Genomic DNA, 22,615 nt, shown 5'->3' with positions numbered 1-22,615 from the left:
CAAAAAAATAAAATAAAAGCATACATTTGAAAATAAAAAAAATTGAAACTGAAACTTAAAAGTCTGATCCTGAAAAAATTAAAAATAATAAAAAAATCTAAATAATAATAATCTAAATAATCTAATATTTTTGATTCAGCTCTTAAATATTTTTTTTTATAGCAAATTATTTATTTTTGTTTTTTGCTCTTAAATATATTACAACATATTATGTGTTGATTTTTTTTAGGTACAATTTCTTTTTTTTTTTTTAAACAGATTTAATTTTTGTATTGGATTCCAAACTTCTTTTTGGGGTTTTTAGATTCTTTTTTCCTGGATTTAAACTTTTGGCCCTGTACTGGCGTGGGGGGGTGTGGTCTTTCCTAAAAAAGGTATGGAATTGTGAGTGACAGCATAGCCAAGAAGGCTCAGAGCCTTTCCCAGTGATGTTGCCTTCAGGAAATGTAGGTACTTTGAGAGATATGACTCTACCCTTTCTGTACAGTGTATTAACATGGCTAGCTGTAAACAAAGGGATGCTGGGTTCAAGGAAGCTTTTAAGGACTGTTTAAGACCGTCCTTTGCAACTATCTTTCTTTAAATTCTGTGAAATAGTTCAGAATTTTACCATAATCGCCCATTACAAAAAAAGAAAAAACAAAATAAGCTTTCCCACTTCTGTATTGAACTATGAAAGCAGCACAGCGGAGAATAGTGTCTCTTTCACCAAGGAAACCTCTTGGTTCACACTGTGCTGATAAGAAATGCTATTTTTTGAAGAGATGTTGTGAAAACTTTCCTTAGTATCATAAAACTGCATACCTTTTAAAATTTGGAAGAGGTAGAAAAATGTTTTTTTTATGTGTTACAGTTGATTTGTAATCCACATTCTAGCAGGAAAAGACGAGTCCTAGCTGTCACTTGTACCCTATGCCAGTCAATCACGCCTGCAGTTTCACCTCCTCTGTCAACGTTTCATCCCTTAATGATGTACATGTGTCAGAAGAAGAGCATTTTCCTGCCTTCAGTGAGTCACATGACCAGCTACACTGAACTTCTAATGAGTGTGTGACATCATCACCAACTGCTGCAGAGTGAGGAGTAAAATTGTCAAAAGTTTTGCAAACAACTCCTTATAGATGCCACAATTTTCACCAACTGTCTCTAGAAATAAGATATTTTTGTAGGAAATATTGTCAGAAATCCATCTGTGTCATTTTTTTAAACTGTATGAATTTTACTTTTTTGTGTAGAGGCCAAAATGCGTCAGCTTGCATGGAGCTGGATTGTGCTCTCCCATTCATTCTAATGGAGGGAGTTGAGAGGGCTTCTTGGGTGTTCACCAACTTTGGGGGCTCGTCATTCAAAAACAGCTTCCAAGACAGCAACTTCCATAAAAACCTTTGTAAAGCAGGGTCCACTCTGTCATCTCAGCAAATTTCAAGCCGATAGCATTTATGGTTGTAGAGGAGATACTTTTTGTAGAAAGGGAAAAAATGTGGCATAATTTTATTTTGAAAAGGAACATTGTTTGCTTCCTGTTCAAACATTTAAACACTGGTTTGATCTCTCTTCGACATTCCTACTGGCCACTAGAGTCATTTGAGTGGGTCTAGGTGGTGCTATAGAGCAAATGATGGGATGTTGTCACCAGAGACAACTTAAGACTGAAGCTACAACTGTACACTAAAGAGGCTACAACATTAACAGTGGCTAATAGCATTCGGCTAGGTAATGCTAACCATACACCTCGTTAATGCATTGGAAATGCGAAGTTACATGGTACCTCTTCAAAAAATTCACTGCACAGGAAGGACAGAGTCATATCTCTCAAAGTACCAATGTTTCCTGAAGGCAACATCACTAAGGAAGGCTCTGAGCTTTCTCAGTTGAGACCACGCTCCCCACACAAGAACAGGCCAAAAGTTTGAATCCAAAAAAACAATCTGAAAGTGGAAAAAAAATTGTAACCCAAAAAAGAAAAAAAAATCTGAAAAAAAATTAAATTAAAAAATTAAAATATATGTAAGAATAAAAACTGAAAATAAATCTTTTTTTTTTAAATCAAAAAATAAATCAAAAATAATTTTTTAATTGATTTATTGTTTGGTTGTTTAGTGTTTTTTTTTAAATTCAGGATCAAACTTTAAATTTTTTGGTTTCATTTTATTTTCCAAATTTACAAAACTTTTGGCCTTTACTTAGCTCCATATGGCACCATCAGGACGCGTACGAACATCCCTCGGCCAGCTTCCACTTCCATCTTTAGTTCAGAGACCACAGGTGGGAAGGACTGGAGCGCGGCCGAGGACTTATCACTTTGAGACACATTGTGAAAACAGATTAGCGTTTCCAAGGTGAGGAATCACCCTGACACAGCTTCATCAACACCACCTCCTCCGCCGTGCCTGTACGTTTTATAATAAGACGAGCCGTCTCTCTGCTGGCGCTCCGAGCTGGGATGCTTGTGAGGAGGCCAAGTCGTGCCTCAGCAGAACTCTAATAAGACAAACATCTCATCGATCACGGGGAGGAATGCCCTGCTGTCTGGAACTGTCGCAGAGGTTTTATGAGCAGAATCTATCAGAGATAAACACAGCGGAGCGAGCAGCTGCTGCGCCTGTGATAGACCCTCAGAAATGTGTAAAGATCAGAACAGGAGGGCTCCACTGGCACGCTGCTGAGCCCGTGCCATCTCTGAGCTTTATTTATCAGGCTCCTGACCAGCGGGGTAAACGATGAAGAAGCAGATTCTTTTGGAAGGAATGAGGAGCGCTCTGAGCCAGTGAGAGTGAAGGAGTGTGAAGGTAAACATGGAGTTGCTAAAATATTTGCCAAGGCCAGTTGGAGGGCTGCAAGGAAACCAGCGCTGCTATTCTGGGAAGCTGGCAGACTCTCAAAATCATCTGGACCTGATTATGGCCCGAGCGTGCACGAGAGCATGTGTGTGTGCACGCATAAACATGCATCAGCAAACATGAAGGCGCACACAGACAGGAGTTGAGTGTACTGTATGTATACATACCCCCCACCTGCTTACACACACACACACACACTCACACACACGTGTTTGCAGTAATATCAGATGTCCCACAGGGGGCCACGCTTTGTAGAGTGGCAACTTTATGAGCTCCATTTGGAGTTCACATGAAACGGCAGAATCCTCCGGGCCAGGCTAAACTCTGGCTCAGAATAATCCTCCATCTTCCCAGCATCATCCCTCAGGGGGGGAGTGGTGACAGAGTGTTGAGGTGACCGGCCAGCGCCAAGACACGTCTGTCTGTCACTGGGCCCGTGTCACTGTCACTGGAGTCCAAAACCAGGAACATCTCTGCTGAACTCTTTTGGGGTTAAAATCAACCAGCAGGTGATTAAAACTTGTCGAGTTCTGTTTTTAACTTATTTTTTCAGACTTCTGATGCTTTGATCTGAGGACAGGACAGTGGAAACAGCAGGAAACAAGTCAAGAAAGGGGAGTGGCCCCAAACCTCAGTGATGTCTTCATAGGTCTTCAGGTCTAAGATTAAAAAGTATCAGGTTCCTGGAAAATCTTCATTGTGCATGTTTTTTTTTCTTATCTGAGGCCTTTTGGTTTGAGGCAGTTGAGTCCAGGTCCAGAGGACTTTACCAGACATCTGATGCTTTTTTATCTGAGCTCTGACTCTTGACTCTGAGACCTGAGGATGTCCTAAACTGGTCGCCGTTCATTAGTTAGACACAAGGGATGTCAGGTGCAGAAAAAAATCCAATTTTTCGTCAATCCCTGACCTCATCGTTGGTCACCTGAGAGTGTTTTGCTTGAACCAATATGTGCACACAAACTCCATCAAAAATCTTCTCTTTAACATCCTATCGAGTGTCTTTTTTTGTGGATTTAGCTTGTGTTTCTTTGTCTTGTTCATAGTCATCCTTCTCTTGTGTGCTTCCCTTTTTTAGTCTCTAGTCCTTGCTCCATGTGTGTCTGGTCTAGTTTTGCCTCCTGTCCTTGTCTCCCTTTTATTATTTAATACCCCTGATAGTTTCACCTGTCTCTCTGCCTTGGTTTACTGGCCACTTTAGTTTTATCTCCACATGATTCGTCCTCCATCTTTTGTTTTTACCTCGTTGTGATATTTAGGTTGGTATAAGACAAGAAATAAGACCTTACACGACCTGTTGGGGTTGGTGTTTAAATGTCAAAGTGGACACTTAAATGTTCAAACAACTGACTCATACATGGAAACCAACTATGAAACATTTTCTTCCAACAATCAGAACTTTTTTGGATTATTCTGTACTAGTTTAAAGCAATACATCAGAAAATTGACCCTTCCTATTAAGGATAGACCAATAATCAGCACCAATATTTGTCATTTTGAGGCATATCGGCATCAGCCTTTTGTTAATCCAAGAAATCAATTTAAAACTGTGGTATTTTGGCTCTGATGTAGCCGCGTCTCTCTGTCTCCAGTGTTGCCCACCCACAGCGCCGTCTGATTGGAAAATGTTTGACTGGCTCTTAAAAATTATACAAAATTGTTTAAACTGTAAATTTCCAGGAGCTGCGTCTTGCTGCTTCTCTGCACAGAGTTTCACTCCACTATGGGAGCCCTGGATGGCCAAAACACTCAAAGTCAAAGTCATGTGAAAACTAAACAGAAAACTTTGGGGAGCTATTTTTTTTTTAAGTTTTCATTAAACTTTATAAGACATGCTGCTGAGCCTGGGAGCTGTTTCATAAACATATCCTTAAAGACGTTTAAACAAAATGTTGGAGTTTGTATCATTCAAAAATTTGGACACCAATATTTTCACTGTTACTGCAAACCAATATCGGTCATTTTTTAGAGACGGAAAGATAACAACAACCTAAAATTAACAAAAGTGCTGAGCCCAAAATGTAATTAATTTTTTTTTATAAAACCCAAAATGTAATAAGTTGTTCAAAAAAATCATATTTATATTGTGTTTCTAATTCTTTTTTTTTTTTAATTTCATTTGGAGCTCAGCACTTTTGTTACATTTCGGGTTGTTGTTACACTTTGGGCTGAAGCGCAAAAGCAAAAGTACAAATGCAAAAGCTACAACACAGCTGAAGTTAAGAGGACAGTTTTCCTAATGAACACAGAAAAGTTGTAAAAGTAAGTTAATGATTGTTTTCTTATTTTTTTTTCACCTTCAGATATTGTAAGTATAGCTTTAGCGCTAATGCTATTGATTCACAAAGCTAAATATAAAATGATGTATTTTCCCGGTAAATAAAAAAAAAACATAAGTAGTATAAAGGATATCACAAGGTGAGACCCCTACAAGCTTTTTTTATCATAGATGTCGTTAAAAGAAGAAAATAATTTACTTACTTTTGCAACTTTTCTGTGTCTGTTGACTTCCGTTGTGCTGTTATTTTTTGTATACATGTTGTAGCTTTTGCATTTGCGTTTGTGTTGTGACTTTTGCAAATTGTCTGACTTACTTTCACAACTTTTCTATGTCTGTTAGGAAAACTGTCCTCTCGCACTTCCATTGTATTGTGGCTTTTGCATCTTGTGTTTTTGCTTTTGCAAATCAGCTGACACCTACCAGCCACCGTACATTAAAGCCTGAAACGTAACAACAACCTGAAATGTAGCAACTGACCCTAAACGTAACAAAAGAGGTGATCGAGTTAGCTTAACAATTAAGTTAGCTTAAGGATTAAGAAACATCTCTTGAGATTTGCAGGCCACAACAACTAGCATCAAAAAGTAAAGATAAATCAATGCATTGAGCTACAATTCCCAATACTACAATAACTTCTGACCAAACTTTGACCACTTTTATGACAGTGGCGTACCATAAAACGCCAACAGGACTTACTGTTAGCGCTCCTGTTGCTGTGAGGAATGGAGAATATGCTGAATAACCCAGGATCAGAGCACACTTCATCCCTGGAATCCCACAGGCTACAATAAGGACTGTATTTTCAGCTCAGCTTATCAGATATGGATGTTAACACTCTTAAATTAGAGCTGAAAATCTGCGCTTTAATCTGGAAGACATTTGGGATCATGTCTAAATTCCACAGGCCGTAAAACTCCTGATACTGCTGGACGGCACTGCACCGTGCAGCCACACACACACACACACAGACACAGACACACACACACACACACAGACAGAGCAGCTTCAGAGTGTGACCAGGTGTCTGTTTCCGGTGTAGTCCACATCCACGTGCAGCCTGAGAGCATGATCAAAGGCAGCTTTACAGAGACACAGGCCCATTAAAATACCAACAACTACTGCAGCAGTCTGGGGGCAAAGACACAGGCCGGCACGCCCCGTTCTCACACACTCACATCATCTCTTCCTCCTCCTCCTCCTCCTCTGCCTCTCCTTCATTCTCCTCAGCGTCTGAGTCTGTGGCCGGCGTCTATTTTCGCCCTGACCCAGTGGACGAGACCGCCGACAGGAGCTTAACATTGTGTTCCTCTGCTCTGGTTAATGATGATGGAGTCCTGTATGTGCTGCATGTGTGTGTGTGTGTGTAAGTGAGTGTGTGTGTGTGTGCATGGGAGGGTTGAAAAGCCAAAGGAGGAGCAGGAGAAAGAGGAAGAGCAGAATGTGCATGCGTGCATTCCCCTGTTGCTTGGCTACCTTTGAATTTCCGCTCAGTCTCTTTCATCTGTGAACTATTAGCAGTCATCTCAAGCCATCCTTTCTTTACTGCTTCAATCTGCACACACACACACACACACACACACACTCACACACACACGCACACACACAGGAATGCCAAAGACTGTCACAAACCTAGAAGAAACTGAATGTCATGTCACTTTACACGTTCCTCAGACAGATGAAAGTTTCACTGACGACTTCTTTAGTTGTAAAGTTTGAATCTGCTCTGCTGTTGAAAAGAAAAACCTAAAAATAAACCATTAACCCGTTTGCCCCACTGGCAACAAATGTTGCTGAAGTGTATCACTGTCATTTTCTACTCACAATGAAAAATCTCAGTGTTGCTAATGCAACTTTCTCCCCTCATATGCTATTAGACAACTTGGACAAAGATTTTGGTTTATAGAAAATAGTTTCCAAGTGGTTCCTGTCACATGACATCATCTGCTTCCTGCTCCTTCCAGTTGAAGACATAGGGTGGATCCGAATAGTCCTTCGTAAGTCCTTTCCTATCCACTACCTTAACCCCGATAAAAAACGTCACAGGGTCAAGGGAAGGAGGGAAAAGATGAGAGGAAAGGAGAACTGCGGCCAAAGAGGAATTCGACTGCACTTTCACTTTGATGTCATATTTATATGACAACAATTACTTGTGACGTAATTTATTATGTTTGGAGTACTGTAAAAGTCCTCATTTGTCCTTCTTTTATTGATTTTAATAAACGTTATTACTTCTATCACTAGTGATCCATCGTTTCAGTTCGGAGTTGCAACCAAACGTTTCGGGTTATAAATCTTTTTGACGTCCATACATCGTGAACACAATAAACACATTTAGGCAGACACATGATGGTAAATGTAAGAAAAGCAACAGTCTCTCACATAATTTCCGTCCCTTCTCCATCGTAAGTTTTCGTAAACTTTCGGCAGTAGCCGTGTTTATAATAATAATAATTTTGCTAAAGGAGATATTAAAGGAAGCAACTACCCTCCTTTCCTTAACTTTTAGAGAATTCGAACAGCATTTATCATGGCCGACGTTTAAATGCTTCCGGGTCATTTCTTCAGTTAGGAAGGTTCCTTATCAAAAAAGGACTATTCGGATGCACCCATAGGGTGCGTCTCAGAGCTCCAAAGTTCCATCCTTCCTTCCTCCACTTGCGTCGTTCACTTGCGTCTTAGTCCCTCCCACCAGAGATGATGAAGAGAGGAGAGAGGATGGAGGAGATTCAGTTTTAGAGCAATGGGAAATCCTCTCCTTCGGAGCGTCACATGAAGCGACGTGTTTCAGTGACGACAGCATCAGCTGATCACCTCTGGATCATCTGTCAGTCAGTTCTAACAGCTGTTTGTGCGTCTGCATATGTGCGCTGTAATAACTCTGATCAAACAGAAACAGTAACAGAGATTTGTCTGTTTCTTTAACCTGTTTAACAAACACGTTACCATGAAGAAAACCTGCTCTCTGTTTATTCTGTGTGCTGTTTAGAAGCTCATGGATCACTTTTCCGGTAAAATGCGTAATTGTGAGATTATTTATGAATTATTTAGCCTTTACCTAGAGCCCATCTGATCCTGAACTCTGTGAAGCTTCTTAATATAACCCACCTTATTGTGTCTCAGGAAGATATTATTGATCAGTCAGTTTTCTGTATTAATCCTCTGTTATATTGATTTGATGATTTAAACTCACAGCGAACACTTTATTACCTGATTTATGATCTGTTTTTAAACGATCCTCTGTGCCTGTCCTCAGCTTGTGTTTTCTCTCATTAAACTCCGTAGTGTTTTTGTGAAGTTTCGTGTGAAGTCTGAGCCGCTGCAGCGTCCAATCAGAGAGTGATATTCTATATGGGGGCGTGTCTGTCAGTGAAAAGACTTCCGCAAAGCTGGCTCTCGTGTCTCCTCGATCATAGCTCCTCCATCCTCTCTCCTCTCGCCTCTGAGCACAACTATCACTTTGGGACAGTCTTCAAAATGGCGACTGGGAAAGTACTTCCAATGTCGTGGAGGAAGCACGAAGTTAACACATTGAGCGGCACCCATAGAGGATGCAAATCGTTCTGGAAAAAGGCAGTTTTCATCAATTTATTATGTTTTCCCCACAAACATATTTATAATTTTTTGATCCTCTAAGTCTCTGGAGTAACCCTCGCCCCCAAAATTGTACCTGGGATAGATATTTTTTTTTCTTCAAGAAGCTGACAACCTCAGAACACTGCCCCCAGGTGTTTTGGAGGACAGCTGCAGAGCTACGTGGAAGTATGGTCATGGCTAGGGATAGACTGATTATACACCGGGCTGATTATCGGTGCTAATATTAAGCATTTTGAGGCATATCGCAATCTGCTTTAGCATTTTTTTGGAAAACTTGACTTACTGTAGAAAACTTTAGGGAGCTATTTATTTTTTTAAGTTTTCGTTTAACTTTATAAGACAGCTGCTGAGCCTCGTAGCTTAAACAAAGTAAATTGATGGATTTTGTATTATCCCAAATTTCGACGCCAGTATTTTCACTTTTACTGCAAATGAATATCGGCCACAAATATCAGTTATTGGCTTCCAATTGGTATCGGTATCAGCCCTGAAAAAAACATTTTGGTCAATTCTGCCATGCCCTTATTTGCTCAAAACTTGTAAGTTTAATAACTTTGAAAATAATGAGTAATGAAGAAAATCACACCCTCCCTGGAGAGAGAGTAACTCAGACCAAACTTGTTTTTTGTAATTTTATTGTAGGAGGCCTACAGCTCATTTTTTAGGGGGCTAAACATTCCAATTTATTATTTTTGAGACATGCAGTGAAGAAAATTGTTTCTGTTTTTTTTAAGAACTGAAGAGACTTAATTTGTCTTTTCATAATGTGTACTTTTTGCTGCCAAATTACCCATCAGGCTCCTCAGGGAGCACAGCTGATGAATGAAAAAGCCAAATGGACCTCTTCAGAGTGCCTTTGAGCGTGCTGGGGTGAGAAGTGGATAATCAAAACATGTTTTTTTGGAGGTGTACTCCTCTCCTAATCCTAGCGCCCTGAACCACAGAGGCTAAACCTCGCCTCAGGGGTCACCTCAGACCTCGTGCCCCATATTCCCAGCCTTACACTGCGTGGTCCACACAGCCGTCTCCAGAAAAGCACATTTCATCCCCCCTGAACATTCATAATGCTACCTTTATGGGGTGTGTGTTGTGCGTATGAATGCGTGCTCTTGTGACGCCGGTCTTTATAGCTAATAGCAGCGCCGCTGGGCTTCACGGACATTAAAAAGAGCCTGGTGCGACCACAGGATAAACATAAGCTCATAAAATGCAGTGTGTATGCATGTTTGTGCATAGGGGCGCATGTATATGTATTTGTGTGGAAGAGGGCGCATCTGTGTGTGTGTGTGTGTGTTTGTATGAGCAGTCAGTGTTGGGAGTCGCTGCAGGATATTGCTTTTTCTGAAAAAATAAAGTTAATGAGAGTCCCAGAAAAAAAAACATGTTGGTTTTAGAAGAATGAGGCCACACAGGCTTTAAAATAGGAGCAGAAATAATCAATACAGGCCGTTGATGGACGACTGACAGCAGAGGTGGTGTGACTTTAAGCTAACAGGAGGGATATTTTTAGTGGCTTACCTATTTATAGATTCTCAAAAAACAACAAGTAATTACCCGCTGAGTGTTTCATCACCCAAAGCTTTGACTTCCACATATATTCATCTCCTATTTTCATTTGTTTTATATTAATTTATGGCTAAATTAATTGAGTTAAGAGACAATAGAGATCTGAGTCTTCATTTGGTTGTTACAAACTTCTGACTGTTTGTTTTGTGTGGAGCAGTGTTTTACTGGGATACGACTCCATTTCCCATGAGCACTATCACCCACTGTCGTAAAGATGTGACTCTTGCCAAGGCAAAAGTGTTGTTTTGGGGAGCAGATCTTTTTTTTTTCTTTACCTTTCTTTGTTCAAGACAACTTTTCCTAAGATACAAAGCAACAAGATGATGTATTCATTTGTAGTTTGAAAAGTGACAATGATCGAACTTTGAAAACTCAGTTTGCAGACTATCGCCCTGTTTCCACTGAGCACTCCAGTATGGATCAGTACAGTTTGGTTAGCCAAATGCTGATAGCCGCATCAGCTACGTGATAGCATGTCGCCATAGCAGCATAATACAGTGTACCCCACTAAAACATCCAATAAAAAAGATAAAAAGCCACACAGGAAACAAAGAGCAATGACATCTAGAAATTTTATTAAAAAAAATTAAATAAAAAAAATATTATATTTTTTTCCAAAAAATAATTAAAAATTTGCAAAAAAATTTGGCAAAATTCCAATTTTTAAAAAAATTTCTAGATCTTACCAAAATCTCTTAAATTTGCAAAACATTTTTTTAATTTTTTATTTCAAAAGGTGCTTGTTTTTTCTAATAAGTTTACTATTTTCTTAAATATCTAGATCTTACCAAAATCTCTTAAATTTACAAAACATTTTTTTAATTTTTATTTCAATTTTTCTAAAACAGAATTTAAATTTAAAAAAATTCAAATTTTGCCAAAGTGTTTAAAATTTGCAATCTTCAAAAATTTGGATTTTTTTTGTTTCTTAAATTTGGAAATATTTCAAAGAATTTAAATTAAAAAAAAATCCAAAATAAAAAAAAAATGCAAAAAAAAATGCAAAAAACAAACAAAAAAACCCTAATGTATTTAATCATAAATACCATCTGTAAGAAAAATGAAAAATTCTTTCTTTCTATTATATTTTTTCAAGCTACAAGGAGCCACTGCAAAGGAGTCAAAGAGCCTCACGAGGCTCCAGAGCCACAGGTTGAAGATCCTTGGACCAGGAGAAATGAGCCTTGGAAGATGTTAGATAAAGAAGTTCACTTTCAAAAAACTTGTGTGGCAGAGAACTTAATTTGGGATAAAATATATACGACTTTTGGAAAGCATCTTAGAAAGGAAGCATTGGACATGACAAAAGTTGGCCCAAAACACTTGATCAACTTCTTGAAAAGTTGATTTTTAGGTCATATCCTCACACTACACATCGTGTTATCATCAGCAAAGACACTGAGGAGCATGTTAAAGTTCACCCTGCCCTGAAAACATGCAACAGCAGATAAAAACAGTCCATATCCTCCAGAGAGAAGGAAGGCAAGGAGGATTAGAAATCCAGGGAGAGAAGAGGACGACGCAGGGAGACAGAGTGAAAATAGCTGTCTGGGCCCCTGAAGGTTGGCCAGTTATTATAAAGCCATTGTGGTCAGTGTGTACGTTTCCACAGATCCTTCTGAGTCACGCTCAATAAGTCAGCCCTTATGGGCCCTGGCACTGTCAGGACCCAGGGAGGAGGGAGGGATAAGGGTACGCAGGCACCTGGCTCACATCCTCAACCCACGGCCTCTTCCTCCTCCTCCTCCTCCTCCTCCTCCTCCTCCTCTTCTTCTTAACACACACTAAACTCTGAAAGCGTACACAGAGAGGAGACGCAGACACTGTCGTCCCTTTCACCAGCCCTCTGCGGGGTGATTCCTGGCCAAACAAGGAAGGAAAAGCCAGGTGGGCGGAAGGGCAGGATGGACGGAATGATGGAGCGGGCAGACTGAACAAAAGACGGGTGGATGACTGTAGACAGGGCACAATGGGGGTAATGATGGGTGGATGAAATGATGAATAAGGGAGAGGAAGCCTGAGAGGGACAGTGAGAGGGAGACTGTGAGGGGTGTAATGAGAGGGTCAGTGTTGGGCATGCACGGCCTGAACTGGGATACTGGGCCAATTCATATAACTGGGGCTAAAAATAGGCTCCTGTGTAGCCGAGGTAACACCGCTCAGACTGGCCCGGAGCTCGTTTTACCGAGCAGGGACTTACACACCAAAAACAACACACGATTCAGACTGAAAGATCCTGAAATTTCAGCTTTTCTTTAGATTTAACCTGGAAGAAACCAGGTCTGAGCCTCAGAGATCTCTGCTACACGCTGAGTCTGAGACGAGTCATGAGTTATGACGCAACGATTTGAGGTTTTGATGGTTAGATTTAAGCCTGAGTCACAATCATGGTTTCCCAATTGACACCAGAATGATGCATTCATTCATTTTACAGCATTACTCGTGTATAAAACCACATGAACATGTTGATTTTACATCTCTGGATATTTCCAACTGTATCCACTATTTGACAAATATGTTTTGTCAGGTTCAACTGATGGGGTCTAACATCCAAGCGACAACAGAAACACTTTGTAGAGCTCTTATGATTAGATAAGTTGACATTTCAGAGCAGGATTCTCAAAAGTGAAACCAGATCATTGCTGCATCCCTAGTCTTGAATAACTGAGTCTGAGTCCATGTCAAGTCACATCAAGCCAGGAATCCTGGCAGGTCGCTGCTGAACAAGACGCTACATGGACGCACATGCAGGTGCATCAGCTCGTTTGAAACAGGAAAGATTATCGAAACACTGTTTATTGAAACGATAAAAAAAAAAAAAAAATGGATGTCATTTGCTCAGCTCGATGTGAGGTCTCCACAAAAACTGCTCCCCCTGGTGGCTGGCTGCAGCACGCATTTTGTGGCGTTTCCGCTGACTTATCCCGGGACAGATCCCCAAACAACCGAGACGAGCCAGCCTACTTTTTTGGGACCCTTTCGTATGGGTGCCAGACTGGCGATCCGCTCTCAGAAGGTGGAGCTACAACACTGCAGACCGTTGATTGGTCAAAAGAATCGTCACTTACCCCAACAGCGGCTGCATTTCTCACACAGACTTCTCTGAAACAAAGCTTGATTGTTCTTTGTATCAAAGAGCTACATGCCAATCACAGAGAGGATGAAATGCTGCATGTCTTGCATCATTGCTCTTTGTTTACTGTGTCGCATTTTTCTTCTTTGTTGGATTTATTAGCGGGGTAAACTGTGTTGCGCTGCTACGGCATCACGCTATTGTTTGACAGCTGTGGCTTGCGACATTTGGCTTACACACCGCCTACCACGAGAGGGCACAGTTTGCTGTGGAAACACAAACAGGACCAGGCTTAACTGTACCAATCTGAGCCAAACCGTACTGAACCGAACTGGACTGCTTGGTGGAAACGCGGCTTTGAGCTACCTAAACATGGAACCTTTTGACTTTACGTGAATCGGTACCCGGTACTTTTGACAGAATTCCGTCAGTACCAATAAGAGTACCTGATTTGGTACCATCCCTACCAGCCCCCTGTTGGGATCAGGATAATCAAGGTTTTTTTGGATCAAAGTGATCCAAATCCTCCTGAAAAGTTCTGAATAACACAAACTGAAGGTTTGGTCCAGATTAAAACTAGGATTGGATTACTCAACCCAGGATTACCTTTGAACAACTGGCCCCACGAGATGGATAGTTAGTCTAACTCAGTAACTTTTGAATAACTGTTCAAACAAAGACACCTTTCCCAGAGCTCAGGACTAGAGAAAGTCAGATTTTTGGGGGGCGATACCAATACTGATCGTCAGTAGGCAAGGAGGCTGATAACCGATATTTGAAGCCGATATTGATTTGAAGTCAAAGTGAAAATATTGGCTTTAAAAACTTTGAACAATACGAACTCCAACACATAATGTCATTCAAATGCCTTCAAGCGTATGTTTATTAAACAGCTCTAAGGCTCAGCAGCATGTTTTATTAAGTTAAATGAAAACTTAAAAAAATAAAAAAATAAAGTTTTCTTCAGTAAACTTTTCAAAAGTTTCTATGTAACTGCAATAAATCTGGACAGAATTGAGTTTGTGCTGCCTTTGAATTAATTTTCTGTTTGGTTTTACGTGACTGATTTAAAATGACCATCTAGGGCTTCCATAGTGTAGACAGGGAGAAACTCTGCAGAGAAGCACCAGAGCCAAAACAACACAGTTTTGAATGGGTTTCACATCGGTGGTCTGATTTAAAAAAAGGCTGATGCTGATATGCCTTAAAATGCCAAATATAGGCCCGATCGGACCCTCTGTGCACGAGCAAAACCCTCAAAAAATGCTTGTCAGAGACACACTTAAGCTCGAGCTCCATCAACTGCATGAAAACTACACGTCTCAAACGAACTCATCACCGTCTGACCTCTCACCTTTCCAATTTGCCGTGAAAACACAAGCAGGAATGTACAAAAGAGACTGACAAGTAGCTTCTAAATTAGTTCCTAAGTTTAGCTCCTGCTGATCCTTCATTCCTGGAAGAACGTGGTGGAGGAGCCCTTTTGGTTCCTGATTTAATTCCTGCATGAAACTTAAAACTTGCAGCTTTTATCAGCCCCCTCCTCTCGACAGTCCGTGACCATTTGATATGAAAAGATGCGGGTTGGGGTTTCGTTTTACGACACTGGGGCAGCTTATGTATCATGTGGATGGTTTTGCCTCTTTTTCCCCTGCTCCCTCCTCCTCCTCCTCCTCCTCTCTGTCCTGCTCCCTTCTTTTCACAGCATTGTCACCCTAGACGGTTCACACGGTCTCCTCTTCGCGGTGCTTCCGGTCATAAATCTCTGCAACACACCGTGAAGGCACATCCCCTTGGATGGATTTAACACACAACACCCTGCACCCCACCGGCTCGCTGAGAAAGGAGCGACAAGGGCTGGCACGCTGGTGCACACACACATTCACACACACACACACACACGAGGACTCTTTCCTGGTAGAAATTTGTTGGAAGATCCAGGAAAAGAGAGGAAGAGTCTGATTTTAATATAAGTCTCAATTAAATGGCACTTTGGGGAAAGAGTGTGGTCAGAAGCTGAGAAGGTGATTGTTTCCTGTGTGTGTGAGAGTGTGTGTGTGTGTGTAGGGTTTGGTGTCTGACTCATGGTGCTTGCAGGGGGTTTTTAAGTGACTCACTCGTTTCTGAGAACGGCTCGAGCTCCGTGGAGCCCCTCCGATAAGGCGATCATATTCAGGAAATTAGCTGCTGGTGTTTATCTGGCACGCCGAACGCCACCCCCTCCACCGCCGCTCTTCCCGTCTCACCCCTCCTCTCCTCGTGTCCAAACTTCTCCGGCGGATTTTAGCTTCCCGGGTCTGACAAATGAGCCGGCTATGTATGGGTGGCCTGAGTCTGCTGCACCACGGACGAGAAAAACTAAACCAGTGACAGGCTGTTTGTTTTTTTTACCTCACCAACAGCGCCCCACACCTACACACCCTCACCAAAACTACCGCCATCAAACAAGCGCCATACATACACTCCCCTGCCGCCACATCTACCGTGCCACACACACTCCCAGACCACATTCTTACCTCCCTACCCCCCACACTCTCCCACACCGCACACCCACAAACACACCTGACCGACTTCATTTCCTGTGAAGCATGAGTCAGCCGGCTGCAGTGCACTTACCGGGGTAATACATGCTTATTAGCCATTCTGATAATATAGTGTTGATGTGGCTGTCAAGGCAACCTGAGCTGCACAGAGCGGGGGGATTGTGTGCATGTGTGGGTGGGTGGGATGAGTCGCTGTGGATTCTTTGGAAGTGTTCAGGCATGTGGTGGGTCTATTTGCATGTCTGCAGGTGTGTGTGTGTGTATGTGTGTGTTACATTCACCTGTTTTTTCTTGTAGAAGCCCTTTCTGTCACAGTTGGGTATGCGGAAGCCTCTCGGGTTGAGCACGTTGCTGATTTTAAGGCTGCTCAGGATGCTCTCCATCTCCCGCCGACACGGCCCCTAGCAACACGGCAAACACACCCCGACGACACAAATATTACACACTCATCCTTTACACAGTCACAGACACGAGGAACACGAGGAGCGGTCATGCAATTATAAGTTTACAGTGAGCATCAGAGGCTGTAAAAGTGAACTTCCTGAATGTGCCGCTTCAAATAAAGCGGTTTCTACGTTATGTAAATCTTCTCCCCACACTGTATGATCACACTTATCTGACATGTCAAACACATTCATCGAGTGGACTTTAACTTCTGCTGCAGCTGGTGCACACATTCAGAAAAGTGTGGTTTAGAAGTTTCCGAGAGATCGTCAGAGAGGATAAAAACAAACCTCGGAGATGTCCTGAGTGCAGCTCACAGTTTGGCTTCAAGATTTGCTAGTCTCTGCTTTAAAAGAGACTGTTTGGACTATTCGCTTGAAATCGATTGAAGCGGCACTTTCGGGCAGAATCGCACATGCTGTCGTGATGACATGACTTTTAAAGGCCTATTTATACAAATGTATCCGTCCTTTTCAAACATTGGTACAGTCACTACTCACTTAGTTCGTTAGTAAATTCTGGTTTTGTCCTATGAGCGCTCATCCACCAATCAGAGCTAACGTAACCTCACTCTTCATTTTATTGATAGACTCTCAAGTTTGAACAGACCACTGCAGAATAACTGCTGACTGTGGGTTAGAATGAACGTTAGCACAAACAGCTTAACCCGTTTTAGCCTTTACCTCAAGTTTTAGCCTAAAGCCTGTGTGTCAGCTTTAAGCTCATGTTTTAGCCTTAAGACACCATTTCTGCCTCTAGCCCATGTTTTAGCTTCTACCCTGTGTTTTAGCCTTCAGAACCTACGTTAGCCTTTAGCCCATGTTTAAGCCTTTAGCAAATGTTTTAGCCTTCTGAAAATGTTTTAGCCTTTAGCCTGTGTGTCAACCTTTAGCATTTGTAACAGCCTTAAGTCTGTGTATCAGCCTCTAGCCCCTGTTTTAGCCTTTAGCCTGTGGATTAGCCTTTAGAACCTATGTCAGCTTTTAGCTTGAGTGTTTTAGCCTTTAGCCCCTGTTTTAGTTTTAGGCACATGTTTATCCTTAAACCTTTAGCACAAGTTTTATCCTTTAGCCCGTGTGTCAGCCTTTAGCCTGAGATTTAGCCTTTAGCCTGTGTGTCAGCCTCTAGCCCATGTTCTAGCCTTTAACCTGTGTTTTAGCCTTTAGAACCTGTGTTAGCCTTAAGCTTGTGTGTTAGCCTTCAGCACATGCTTTAGCCTTTTGCAAATGTGTCAAACTTTAGCATGTGTTATAGCCTTTAGCATGTGTGTCAGCCTCTAGCCCATATTTTAGTTTTTAGCCTGTGTTTTAGCCTTAAGACCATATGTCAGTCTTTAGCCCCTCTTACAGCCTTCAGCTCATGCTTTAGCCTTTGGCTTGCATTTTAGCCTTTAGTCCCTGTTTTTGCTTGTAGCTTATGTTTTAGCCTTCAGCTCATGTTTAGCCTTTAGCTTGTGTTAAAGCCTCGAGCCAGTGTGTCAGCATTAAGCATTTGTTATAGCCTTTGGCCTGTGTGACAGCCTTAAGCTTGTGCTTTAGCCTTGAGCCTCTGTTTTAGCCTTTAGCCCATATGTCAGCCTTTAGCCCCTGTGTCAGCCTTGGCTTGTGTGCTAGCATTCAGCTCAAGTTTAAGCCTTTAGCCCTTATGTCAGCCTTTATCCCCTGTGTCAGCCTTTAGCTTGTGTGCTAGCCTTTAGCATATATTTTGGCCTTAAGCCAGTGTGACACCCTTTAGCATGTGTTATAGCCTTTAGCATGTGTGTCAGCCTTAAGCCCATGTTTTAGCCTCTAGACCCAATTGAGCCTTTAGCCCCTCTTTCAGCCTTTTGCCCATGCTTTAGCCTTTATCTCACATTTTAGCCTTTAGCACATGTTTTAGCCTTTAGCCCGTGTGTTAGCGCTTAGCACATGTTTTAGCCTTTGGCTTTTGTGTTTGCCTTTAGCTCGTGCTCTATCTCTCTCCTGTTTCTCTTTCTTCTGCTCTTTTGTCCTTTTTCTGTCTGACAGTTAGGCTCCAGTGTCCACCATTACTACAAAATTAATCACAGAAAAAGTGTTCAGCAGAGGAAAACACAGATCTCTCTTCTCACTTTTAAACTTTGTCAGCTGGCGTGGTGTTGTCGTACTTTCATGTGCTGTAAATCAATCCCATCCTGCTCAATTCAATAAAGAAGCTGAGAAAAGTCCTCACAGTCCCTTTAAATGATACTGTTTGTTTTATAAAGTACAGTAGTTTATAAAAGGCTTTAAAATCAAAAGGTGTAGTTTGTACTTCTTATCAACAATCATCAGAGCAGACTGTAGAAATTGTATAATATATCCATTAGTATGTTTAATTTAGTGAATAGTCACCTGAATCCAACCTGAGTTTGCTCTGAATGAGGAAGAAGAAGGAGGGTGTGATTGTTTTTTGCAAAGGATTTACTCTAACAAGATGTTTTGGTGGTAAAAATGGACAAATGTAGGTTCATAATTATTTTGCATGAGGACAGTTTTTCATCCTCTAAGTCCACCTTTACTTGAGGAGCTTCACCAGCTGGAGAGGTGAGCGCAGGAGCAACTCAGTCTAGATTCTGTCCGAGACAGCCTCATGTGGACACTCAAGGAACTGCAGGGCTCTGCACTTCTTCATTGGTGCCATATTCTAACACCTGAGGCTGGTGCTTGCCCTGTACTTTTTCAGGGCTCTTTGAACTTTTATAACTTTTTTAGAAATAGAAGCATAATAGAGTAAACACAACACTTTGAAGCCAAGCTAGGTTTTGTTGGACTTGTTGATGTTGGTCGTATTTTGGTTTAATGCAGAGCCTTTCCAGGTGATTCTTTCATTGTCAAACTGCTGCTTTTATTTTACTTTATTTATTCAACTTATTTCTTTGACAGTATCATGGGCATGATCTTAAATTCTTGATCTCTTCTTGTTTTAATTGTTTCAATCTTTTATTGCTTTTATTTTACTGATGTTTCCTTTATTTGGTTGTGTTTCTTAGCCTTTTATATTTCTATATTTTGCCTAACATTTCTCTTTTTCCTCTCTTATACTTCTTCTCTTTTATTTCTCTTTACTGTTTTTTTATTATGTTAAGCATTTTGCAACATTGTTTTCAAAAAATTGCTATATAAATCAAGTTAATAGCTATTATTATTATTATAAATTGGAATAATAACACATGTGGAATTCTGGTAGGATAAAAGACACTGTGCTACATCATCAAGTTTGACATGTAACCCTTTTCTCTGCTAGACATAAGACGCTAGAACAGAGGTCATCAACCTGCGGGTCTGTGACTCCTTTGCAGTGGCTCCTTTTAGATTCAAAAAAATATTATTAAAAGTTTTTTTTTTTTTTTTCTTACAGAGGGTACTGATGATTAGAGACACTGACACTAAATAAAATCCTGCGTTAACATTTAGTTGAACTAAATCTTCATCCCATCTGTCAATAAAGCCTGCCACCGCTCTACTTCACCTCCTACAACATCAGCAGCCCACCAACTTTCCATGCACCTGTGGATAACCTCAAGTTTTACAGCCCTGGGAAGATAACTACATCTACAAAAAGACTAATCTGGAAGAAAATACAGATTTGAATTCTGTGTGGATGAATTCATTCAACTGCCAATGGGCCAGCTTAAATTACACGCTTAATATGTGGCGAGACATTAGCAAACAAAAAAAAATGATGAGATGGGCAATATTATCAATATATGTTATCAAATTGAAGTTAAGTTTCAAAAAATGAATTGATCATGTATATTTTAAAAAATGTATTAGATTTCAAGTTTTTTTTCTAAAGTTTAGTAATGTTCAAAAATTCAAAATTTTTGGAAATTTATGGAGGTTTTACATTTAAAACCGGAAATTTTGCAAATTCAAGATTTATATTGCAAATTTTTTAAATAAAAAAAAAAATAGCAAATTAAATTTAGATTTTTTTTTATATTTGACCAAAATTACAAAATTTTAAAATAATAATTTTTATTTTTAATTTTAATTTCAACTTTTTGAAATTTAAAAAAACCTTAAATTTTGCAAATTAAATTTAGATTGTTTTTTATATTTTACCAAAATCATGAAATAAAAAAAATAAACATTGTTGCAAATTTTTGTTAGTCCTTTTTTTATTTTTGCAACTTTTTTTCAAAAATATATTTTTTTGTAATTTTAACGATTCTGTGATTTTTTTTCAAATGTATTAAAACAAAAAAAAACAACACATCACATGTATATAGTTTTAAATATTAGAAAAGCTTTTTGTTTGCATAATTATGAACTATATTTTAAATATGTATAGATTTATATTCCCTTTTTGACTTTATTATGAAAACAAAGTATATTTGGTGGCTCCTCAATGATTTTAATCCATGTGAGTTGAGGCAAAATGGCTTGAATGAAGGTAAAGGTGCAGACCCTTGTGCTAGTGTAATAATCTGATTTTGTGTTGTTTTCATTGAAGTAAAAATGTTTTGGTTTTTTATTTGGCAGTATTTCCTGCTGTTTATTGAGTTTAGTTTGCAGTTTAAGCTGTATCACAGTCTGTCTTTATTCTCACTCTTAGCAACAAGCTAATCCTTATGAAGACTTATTCCTGAGTTAATTTAAACATCTCTCTCAGTGAATCCAAACTCTCTGTTTCCTCTGAACGAACTCTGAGCACATGAAACGGACGCTTCATTCCCTCTGTGACTTACATACTCAGTCTCCCTCTTGCTCTCCAGGGAGAAGTTGTGCATGTCCATGTTGGCTCCTCCTGACACCGACTCCACCTTGTAGCTCTGAGTCTTCCTGTTCTGATCCTTCTGGATCAGTTTGTTGTGCAGCTGAGGCCTGGTGTCCATGGAGCCCCGGCTGTGCCCGCCTTTCACTGTCCCCACGCCGGGCAGGACGGTGGCGGTCGTGGTTCCGTTGGCACAGCCCTCTTCTACCTGATTCCCAGGATTCTCTGCAGGGGTGAAAGGTCATGAGTCAGCTTTGAAATGTTTGATATTTTGGCATTAAGGGGTTTCTTCTATTTAAGCGATGGAAGCTCAGAGTGGGTTAATATTTGTTTTTTCTTCAGTTACAGCCGGTAAAAAATCAAATATGTTTTCTTGAGGCTGTTTGAAAACTACTCACAGACTCATGAAGCATTTTTTGGTTCCAGTTTCTCCACACTGAGACTAACTCAAACCAGAATCAGATTAAAAACCACCTCACCGACAATTTTCCAATCTGAACCAGATCACACTTCAAAGGCTGCTCTGATGCACGCATCAGTTTCCTGTGATCTGGGTGCTGAACAAAGACTCAAAACAGTGTTTTAAGCCGGTACGCTGCAGCGCCACCTCTAGATTCAGATGTTTGGTGCTCCTGGAGTAACTTAGGAAACCAAAGCTCACCTGTCCCTCAGGTGTTACTGTCATTAACACATTAAGTGCAAAACTATTTCCTTTTTTTTAGTCTGTTGGCTCATGCAAAATGAAACATGATTACAATCCACAGCAACCCTGTAATTAATCTGATTCAGTATTTACTACTCAATCAAAATTCAAGTCAGTTGCAGTATTTTGATCGATAGATTGTATTAATAGATTGTATTAAGCCAAAGGGAAATGTGTGATTAATCATGATTAATTACAGAATAGACATGTGATTAATTTTTTAACCATTTGACAGCACTAATTTAAAGACGTCAGCTGGAGAGAGTTGATGAGTTTCTGCAGAATGTTCAGAGCTTTAGCTTTAGATAAGCCGCCTATGCACAGTCCAGATGTAGTTCAGTGAGACCTTACTAGATAGTAGGGATGGGCTAGTACTGGTATCAGGTAACAGGCTGATACTGGCCTTATTTCAAGGTATCGGTACTTGTGAAGGCTGCTGATACCAGCAGAAAAATCTTATGTCAAGAAAGTCCTCCTTGCCAGTAGTTGGCGCTACATTTGGGAATGGGTACCTTTCACGTTAAATGATCAGTATTGATAAGGGATGCACCGATCCAATCCTGGTATCTGGTATCGGTGGGAAAGGATCAGTACAAACCTGACAGTAAAGCTAAACTATGATTTAGTCTACAGGGTATAAAACTTTACAATCAAATATTAATTTCTGTAAAGTCTGAAGCATTTTTTAACCAAACTGCTGGTAAACATTTAAGCACTTATAGTTTAAATAAATACTTACTTCTAAAGTCCATATGTACTCATTTTTGTCTTTTACTCAAAACATAACCAGTCTTATCCCACAGCAGAGCATGCAGGTTATTATGTAACACTGGTATCAGATCAGGATTGGATACC

The 22,615-nt window shown here is 40.4% G+C and overlaps 1 protein-coding gene across 1 annotated transcript in view; it reads right to left on the bottom strand.

Moving 5' to 3' along the window:
- Nucleotides 1-22,615, bottom strand: part of igfbp3 (insulin-like growth factor binding protein 3) — a 29,478-nt gene that overhangs the window by 2,678 nt on the left and 4,185 nt on the right. The window contains exons 2-3 of the mRNA XM_074668115.1: nt 21,032-21,282; nt 16,179-16,298 (exon numbers count right to left, since the gene is read on the bottom strand). Of these exons, the coding sequence (XP_074524216.1) occupies nt 16,179-16,298; nt 21,032-21,282 (371 nt within the window). The remainder of the gene's footprint in view (nt 1-16,178; nt 16,299-21,031; nt 21,283-22,615) is intronic.

This window comes from Halichoeres trimaculatus, unplaced genomic scaffold, assembly GCF_033239565.1.
Source record: "Halichoeres trimaculatus isolate MK-OKI-2021-1 unplaced genomic scaffold, fHalTri1.1 fHalTri1_scaffold_4, whole genome shotgun sequence".
Classification (NCBI taxonomy): Eukaryota; Metazoa; Chordata; class Actinopteri; order Labriformes; family Labridae; genus Halichoeres; species Halichoeres trimaculatus.
The sequence above is the reverse complement of the archived record's forward strand: the minus strand, read 5'-3'. Positions and strand labels throughout refer to the sequence as shown.